The 8,838-nt window shown below is 38.3% G+C and overlaps 1 protein-coding gene across 1 annotated transcript in view; it reads right to left on the bottom strand.

Annotated features, from left to right (window-relative positions):
* Window positions 1–57: 57 nt before the first annotated feature.
* LOC137402874 (histone acetyltransferase p300-like) overlaps window positions 58–8,838 on the bottom strand; it is a 58,667-nt gene continuing 49,886 nt past the window's right edge. The window contains exons 25-32 of the mRNA XM_068089381.1: window positions 4,886–4,997; window positions 4,082–4,221; window positions 3,791–3,896; window positions 3,152–3,410; window positions 2,704–2,861; window positions 2,353–2,449; window positions 1,763–2,013; window positions 58–813 (exon numbers count right to left, since the gene is read on the bottom strand). Coding sequence (XP_067945482.1) covers window positions 562–813; window positions 1,763–2,013; window positions 2,353–2,449; window positions 2,704–2,861; window positions 3,152–3,410; window positions 3,791–3,896; window positions 4,082–4,221; window positions 4,886–4,997 — 1,375 coding nt within the window. The 3' untranslated portion in view covers window positions 58–561. The remainder of the gene's footprint in view (window positions 814–1,762; window positions 2,014–2,352; window positions 2,450–2,703; window positions 2,862–3,151; window positions 3,411–3,790; window positions 3,897–4,081; window positions 4,222–4,885; window positions 4,998–8,838) is intronic.

Here is an 8,838-nt window from a genome sequence, read left to right as displayed (position 1 = left end):
TAAGATTAAACAACATTAGAGCTATGTAAGTATTAAGATATGACAAGTGCAGACAAGTAAATCCAGCAGATGGTATATTTGGCGGGATTCTCAAATGAAAGAGAACATAACATTGAGCGAATTTAAGAAGGAGTTACTACTCCAAATGACACGCGCCAGTCTATGGTAAATGTTCGAATGACAAAATACAGAATAGAGAGCATTGGTTTGAGAAAATTAACAAAATATATAGAAACATTTAACAGAGCATTGCTATATTTAAATAGGTGGGCAGACCCAGAAGTCCACTAATAACTACTTTTCTAATATGACACTAATATACACCATGTCAAAGTCAGCGGTGCACGAATCAAAATAGCACACCTAAACTGTGAAAGGTAGTTATAATTACATAAGAAAAAGGTCATTTGTTTCAATTGCTATACAAAGGGTAGCTGCTTAGCTGTTGTCCATTGGTCAAATGTTGGCGTTCAAATAGGTGCAAGAGATAATTACAAAGAAGACGAATGGTAGTCATCCAATAATCAGCCATCTACATCTCTGCAATATCTTCAGAACCAACTACAAGTTGTCCACAAATCTTGACAGCTCCTCCTGAGCGTTCGGATCAGTATCGTGAGACGAGATGAATGCGCTGTCGCTAGGCCCGCTATTGTGCGGTGACAGTAACTGTTGCTGCATCAGGCTTGAAGCGGAAGGTGACTGGGAAGGCACCCTTGTAAGGAGACTCGTACTAGGAACAGTGTGTGGAGACAGGCCAGGAGCCGCTGCTTTCTTTTGTCTTTGAAACATCTGCATTAGAGCTGGGTTTTTCTAAAGATGTAAAAACATGTAATTAATTTTGTTGCAGAGGGTGAACTATAAAGGATGCCTTATATGCTGTGACATTCGTTTTGACAGTAATAGCTTTTTCAATTGCTCTGGGTTCAGCGCCAACTTACCTCATCTGGTATACGACACGAGACACAGTAGGGCACACAGTACACGAGGCTGAGTAAATGAAACGGGAGTAAGAGTTGGTACAAATACAGCGGGACAGATACACCGGTACAAATACAGCGGTACAGATACACCGGTACAAATACAGCGGTACAGATACACCGGTACAAATACAGCGGTACAAATGCAGCGGTACAGATACACTGGTACAAATACAGCGGTACAATTACAGCGGTACAATTACAGCGGTACAGATACACCAGTACGGAACAGTAAATTCCTCACCCTAGCCTATCAATAGGAGTTTTATGAGATGACCAACGTATTTAACATGCTACCTGATACTACATGTGTACACAGTTTATGGTGAAAATAGTGAAAAACACTTCAACAAGTTGTTTTTTAAACTTTAAATGGATCAAAATTATTTCCATTATTTCAAGGTGAAAAATAGTTACAATTTTCAAACAAATCACTTTTTGAACATCTTTTTTGGAATGGTCAAATACGGAGGTTCGAGTATAGCTGATAGAATGAAAAAAAGTCCTTTTTCGCAAATGTAGTTATCCTGATAGGATGCAAACCTTGATAGGATTCAAGTATAAATAAACGAAACTGTTATGTTATCAGTATTTAAATCAAATAGGTGTGACATTTAAAGACTATCTTTCAAACTTTTGTTAAACTCTGAAAAACACAAGATATAGAATAGAATTTGTTACTATTCCTCAGGGACGCAGTCATCTCACCGTCTGTGAAATGTACATTACATAGTGGGTCAACTAAAATTCCTATAGGAAAGGAAATGCTAGAGAACACCTACTTTAAGCAGCATAATTAGCTTCTGCTTTTCCTCAGGAGTTCGGTTCCCATTCTTCAGAGCTGCAATGATCTGCTGCACTTTTATTTTTGTAGCGTGTTTCGCTTCCTCTGATTGGGCTGTGGCGGTAGTTTGCGGCATCTGCGGCTGCATCAGTTGAGGCTGACTCTCAGCCTGTGGCTGCTGCCGTTTTTGAGGGTGAACAACCTGCACATTCTGCGTGCCTTGGTTCAGTATGATAGGCTGAGGCAAAACTAAAATGACAGAGGCGATATTTCTAGTCATGTCAACTAAGCAAAACTATGATGGGTGACAAAAGAAGCGGCAAATCATAGCAACTATTACAATTGTCGTCAACAGCTGTATTCATTGGTGGAAGTATGCTTTGGTCAGTGGGTCAGAGCTCAGAAAAATAGTAATATTTCGTGTATGGTTGTTGCAAATGTAGAAACTGTTTAGCTTTTGCCATATTCGATTGAGAAGATAATAGGCCTGTATGGAATGAAATTAAGGAACAGGAAGATCAAGAGACAAGGACAAAACAGCTTTGCCTAAAAGAACATGGAATAAGAAATCACCATCAGCATACTCACCAGAGTCTCCCATTGGCTGTTGTCGTTGGAGTGGATGCATCAATTGCTGTGATTGGTTGTGTGGCTGCATCTGCTGAACTCGCTGCTGATTAGTCAGCTACAAAACATACATTCCACTAATAAACGAGGAGCCAGTGTATCCTATCTAAAACATTTCAACTAATAATGAAACTGCAATAGTTATGGCAATAGAGAAAAATGCGTGTTAAGAGATGAGGAATTGAGAACGCTCCGCAGCGTGAACTCAGAAAATGTCACGTGAAAACCTATATTGACATACGACTAAGTTGCAGGACACAGGGTTGAGATGGTGATATTATCACTATTATTAGCAAAGGGTAGACAACTCACCACAACTCTCTGTTGCACGTTGAGCCTTTGGTGGAGAGGCTGAGAAAGCTGAGAGGCAGCACGCGGATAGGAACCTGCCACCTGTGGCGCCTGTGCTAGAAGACTCGTCGCAGCCGTGCTGTATGGCTGGACAGATTGAGATGCGGATCTTGCTATGGCTAGAAAAAACAAACAAAAACAAAACATTACAATCATTATCATATACCAAACTTATCAAATCTCTGAAAGCCTTTAGACACATACAACCATGAGCAAACAGTTTTCCTAGTTCAGCATTTTTACAAATCAACAAAGTTAGCCATTTCCAAACTAAGTCTGCAGATGTGAGTATGATACGCATGACAATATGGCTGCCAGACAAAAGCCTTGTAATAAAACATAGCAAACTCTAGCAAAAACATGGCAGCCATAAGTGGAGAGAAAGGTAGTGATAAACTGGCAAACGTACTGTTGTGAGCCGCGATTCCTTGTCCAACTATGCGTGTGGCAGGTGTGACAGTCATGCCGATGCCTCCAAGCTGCTGAGCGACGCGCCGCTTCAACTGTCGTTCCCCTTGAATTCGCTGATTTGCTTTCTGTAGCTCCAGCCTTGACTTGATGTTGGAACAGAATGGTACAGAGCACATGGCCTCCTTGCAGATTTTGGCGTGATAACAGCAGAGGGCAATCAACTGCTTGCATATTGGACAGCCACCAGTTGTCTTTCGCTGCAACCAAAAGATTTATCAATTAATAAATTGCAGCCAAGAGTATTGTTTCAGTAAATGTCGAAAAGATGGTTGAATACCAACATAAGCTCACTCCTTGTTAATCATTTGGTTTTATCAATAAGATTTTTCATATTAAATTGTATCAGTTTTAAGGTTGCTAATCATTTAATCAAGCATTTTAAGAAGAGTGACTCTATAAAACTTTGAGACTAGTTGATCTTAGTTTTTGTTCAGAAGATATGAGGGTAAACGACATTCCTATCAAAGGCTGTTTGTTTACATATATAGAAAATTGAACTCTCTACTAAGCAAATATTTTAGCTGTAATCGTGCGATAAGAAAACAAGCGTGAGAGTCTGGAAACTTGAAGGACATACCTTACACATCTTGGTGTGTGACACAACACGTTTCATCTTTTCACACACTGACTGCTTGCAATTGGCATCCTTACATTGTGATGCGTGCTGTAAGGAATCTATGCACCTACAAAGAGCGTTCACCGACATAAAATATTTTAAGCATGTCACATTTTCATATAAAGAAAGATTAGACTACAGATCGGCAGTTAGTACGATGCTATAAACAATGAAATAGACGACCTAAGCATATGACAATTTCAGTTTAACCACTGTAAATAGAAATATGGAATTGTTTATCCAAATACATACCTCTGTAGACTGAGCTTTCTTGCCTCATCGGGTGATAGCTTGGAATCAACTGACTCTCCACCCTCTATATCTAAGCCTAGCTTCTCCATCCTGTGGTCGTGGCCCAACTTATTATAACATGGCACGCAGAGGTCGTAGTCCTAGAGTAAAAATATAAATGTTTAGACAGAAATAAACACTTCGTTATTTTGTCAGCTTATAGTTGAATGGAAGCACTTTTGGAAATTAATAATGATTTAAACATCCTTGAGGCTGCCTGTTGATATGCATTACAAAAATAAGACAACTTCAATAAATGTTTGCAGTAGAGATTGCTTGATGATTGACCATGCTAGGAACCCCATGCTCAGATATCACTCAAGTCAAGCCTTTTCAATGGAAAAATATATTGTAAATGAAGGTAACTGAGCTAATCGTTATCAAAAAGCAAAAAAATTATGCTGTCTTGAGTTTTTGGTTAAACCTTTCGCACAGTATTTAGTGCCTATCGTTATGAATCTGAAAATATTTTGCATCTATAGATTAGCAAAACAGCGGTTTGAAGGCTTAGAAATTACACGATAAACAGCTGGTACTAGAAGTTTCTGGACAACCTTTATTTTGGTTATTTTGCTAAAAAGTTTTCAGTACCAAGAGACTCTTTCCTGTGCAGAATTAAAAATGGTCACTCCTTTGCTGTGCAGGATTAAAAGCATTGAATACAAAATAGACTTTCAAGATGAAAAAATTATAAATAGAGCAGTGAACAAATATCAAAGAGATCAAAATGTATAACTGAGCAAATTCGACAATGGTCATACTCACATCACAAGTAACGCAATGGAAACGGGTTTCAACTTGATTTTTACAGGAATTGCAAGTGTAGACAAATCCATCTTTGCTCGTCGTGTGTATCTCATGAAGGAATGCCATAGTACTACAACAGATGGTATTCAATACAACACAAAGGTATGATCATAATCCTTACAGTGATTGTATCTCCAGCATGGAGAACATCGTCAAAGTAATCAAAATAAACACAAGGATATTTTCAATTCTTCGTAATCGCCATTGAGAAATACTAGTGAAATTAGCAAGAAAACAATCGTATGTTTTTGACGTCGAAATTTTAAAAAATTTAGTAAAATTTATTCTAGAAATAATTATTTATAAAAAATTACAGAGCCTTAACTATGAACCGAAAATACTTTCGAGATCATGATTCATGATCGATTCATGATTAGCAATGAAGACTGCATAGTTGGGAAAAAGGCTACAAAGATTTATCAGAGGCAGTGAATATAAGCTACCGCTCATTAAAAATCTCCTCCAAGCACTCGGGGATGTCCTCCATGTTGCTCAGCTGATAGTAGAAGTCCTATGAGGAAATAATCTATGTAGCTTTTATAGTAAACCAACAAGGAACTTAGACACAGTGATGCATAGCAATAAGGACACAGAATTGAAAATCCTTTAAAATACACTCGCTCTAATAAGCTAGAAAATTGCACACAAAACAAAATGAAAAAAAAGACAAAGAAACTTCACAAACTCAGCAATGGGCTATTTCACAGCAACATATATTAAAAAACCATAAATTGTTGACTGTTCAGAAAACAAAAATTTTCTTCCAGTATTTTCATGTTTGGATTTTCCAGATTTTCAGAGCTGGAATTTCCATGTAAATACAACAGGAAGCATTCAAGCAAAAAGTTTCAGCTTATCAAATCACAACATAGCGTCGGAGCTGACCAATAAGCGTGCAAAAAGGAGACCTTTGGATAAGTGAGCTAAAAAGTTCACATTACTTCCTCGTCAATGGGATGAGAATCACACAAAATGAAAAGACTAGCATTACCGGCATTTGCAAAGGGCTCTCTAGAACAGCGCAGTAATGCTTCTAGAGTCTAAAGGTAAGCAACTCGCTAACTAGGGATTCATGAGAAGGCCTTACTATTTTTAAAGAAAGAACAGCAACGTTAAAACGATGCTTCAATATATTTGCGTTGAGCTAAGCATGGCCATTTTTATCATACCTAACTGCAATAGCTTTCAATAGGAAATTGCTTCAGGAATGCATTGCACTCCTCAATCAATTTCGGCATGTAAGATTCGAGACTGGTGATAATAAGACAATTCGACTTTTTCCAAGCTGTAGATAAAAAGGTGACCCACTTGGGACAACAAACGCTCTAGCAGCCTTTCATGTTACGACTCAATAATCTCATAATCACTGAAATATTTGTATTGACTCAAATACATGATTAAAAAATATTTTTTCAAAACATTTAATGTAAGAATGTCTTTGTGCCATGTCTTCAGTAAATTTTCTGCTGTAACAAGGCTTGTTAAATGATGTAGTAATCTGATTGCTGTTACAGATAAGAAATGGTTAACTAGTAGTGCAGAAGTGAACTAGTGAAGTGAACTAGTGCAGAAGTGATCTATTGCAAAATTTTTTTAGCTTTGCGTTGCTAGACTAAAATGCTTTGCATAGTTTCCACTGTCAATGCCCATCTATGAGACGTTATTTAAATACTAGACATCTTGCGTTTATATAGGAAAAGGAGATTAGGAGACAAGCTATTAATTCTGGCCACCTGAACAAAAAAAACATTCAAATTTTAATAAGAAAAAGTTTTCAATAGAAATGTTGATTATAACAACCCAATAGCAAAAGATAAAGACATATATTTACAGGATTGAACACACTGTTTAGTAAAGTCATAGTGCGACCCCTACACGACCCCTACACCGTATTCAGTAAAGAGAAAATAAAATCTTGTCTCACAATCATCTAAACAATTCAATTGAATTTGCAATGCAATGATTCCGAGTTTTATAGACCTTTTCAAGATTAATGATGTTTCCCTCAAAACAATACAAGGGAAGTTATTTTGTCATCCTCGTACTTACAACCCATCCTTGACCCGTAAATGTTCATGCAAAAGCAACAAGTTTAGCAGAAACAGCTGTAAGTAGAAGTAGAATGTTTGTGTAGCAACAACCCTACTGCTACAAGAGTGGTTCTGGGCTGGAACGCGCTGAACCTTTTTTACCTTTACGGGGGAGAGCTTAGCTGAGTATTAGGCCTATCAATTCGGACCCATCAACAGTGAGCATTTCTATCGACACGTTCCAATTTTACTGTTTCTATGATTTGAAAAGGAAGACACTCCAAACCCATTCGAAGCAAAAAACATAGTAATTGCTATGACAGCTGTGTAAAAGGAGACTACATTTGTGTGTGCATGTGCGCGCGTATCATCATGAATGCAGGCAATACACAACTACAGTAATAAAACTGACACAGATACTTCCACGCCTGATAAACACTTCAAGCACATCCTTTGATCAAAGCAAAATCAGAGATTCAAATGAAACCATTAACTCCACACAGGGCACTCAACATTTTGAAGCACCCTCAGAATGTCACACTTGACAGCTTGCCAAAGTTGCAAAACTTCCTCATCGCTATCAGCCTGAGGAAAACTGAGTTCCTTGTTTAGTGCACATGCACCTGACAACCAGCAGCGTGTGTGAATGTTAATGCTGCAACCACTATCAATACTTATATAATGTGGTCTATGTCAACTGGAGGTTACGAGTTTCCATCAGGCAGGCCCATGCTATTTGGCAAACAGAAAACATTCTATCTATCAGTGATGGTTATATAATAGCGCCTTGAGGCAGACTGCCAGTTTTTGCATAAGCACCTGGCTCAACAATGTGGCTTATCGAGGGTCAAAATTGATGTTTTTGCAAAGAGATGATTGGAAGGTGGTGTATGCCATGCACGAATGGTAGCACAAGCGAATATGTTAGTATTATCTTCAAAGGACTTCACACAAACTTGCAGTAATTTTGGACGATACCAGCATTGGCTGCATACTGGCCAAAGTGGCCACGCACCGACAATTATTTTCAATAATCCTTAAATTTGTTTTACTTTTACCCAAAAAAGAATCTTCTAAACTCTAAAGCTTAAGCAACCTACCAATGTTCAATACCAACAGAATCGGTGAACATGATAAGAAAGTAGTACAAACAAACAGCAACCTGCTGCATCCAACTATGTGAGAATCGATGCCACACTCAGGTGTACCAAACATACCACGGTACCTGTATATCTACCCCTTACTGGTATTTGTTTATTCCTATGCATACCTACAAACCTAGAGTGACCCTCTTTGTCAGTTTCAACCATATACAATCAACACGATAACAACACTAATTAGAGGATGACCCATGAGTGTACCAAATGCATTTGGTGTGCTGCAAACAATATGATATAGCAGCATATATACCTAAAGCCAGTTGCTGCAATGAAGCATTAACAGGCGCATGCTTATCCACTGTGAAAAAGCTTGTGTCATTTTAAGAGGCCCATGATTGAGTACTCCACACTGTGTAAGCCAACCACATACCCCCTCATTTACCACATACCCTGCACAGCCGCATTCACTTCAAATTAGTGCTGGGCACGAGTACTTCTTGGCCAACAGGTTTTGCGAGTACCAAGTTTGTTAATACGGGTTATATGTCTAAAATTTTTAAACATCAAATATATCTTAAAAGTATAAGTCTATTCAATTTATTTATTATTTTTTACTATTTTCTATCGACCGATATTCGCGCTCGCAGCGTTAACAGGCGGGATTGTTAATCAGTGCTTAGAGCGCAGAACAAGCAATAGACTGAGTTTTTGTCCACTCTACTCGACCGATTCGTGTACGAAAACCCGAACTCGCAAGTCAAAACCCGAACCGGCAAGATCG

This window comes from Watersipora subatra, chromosome 8 (genome assembly GCF_963576615.1).
Source record: "Watersipora subatra chromosome 8, tzWatSuba1.1, whole genome shotgun sequence".
Taxonomy (NCBI): Eukaryota; Metazoa; Bryozoa; class Gymnolaemata; order Cheilostomatida; family Watersiporidae; genus Watersipora; species Watersipora subatra.
The sequence above is the reverse complement of the archived record's forward strand: the minus strand, read 5'-3'. Positions and strand labels throughout refer to the sequence as shown.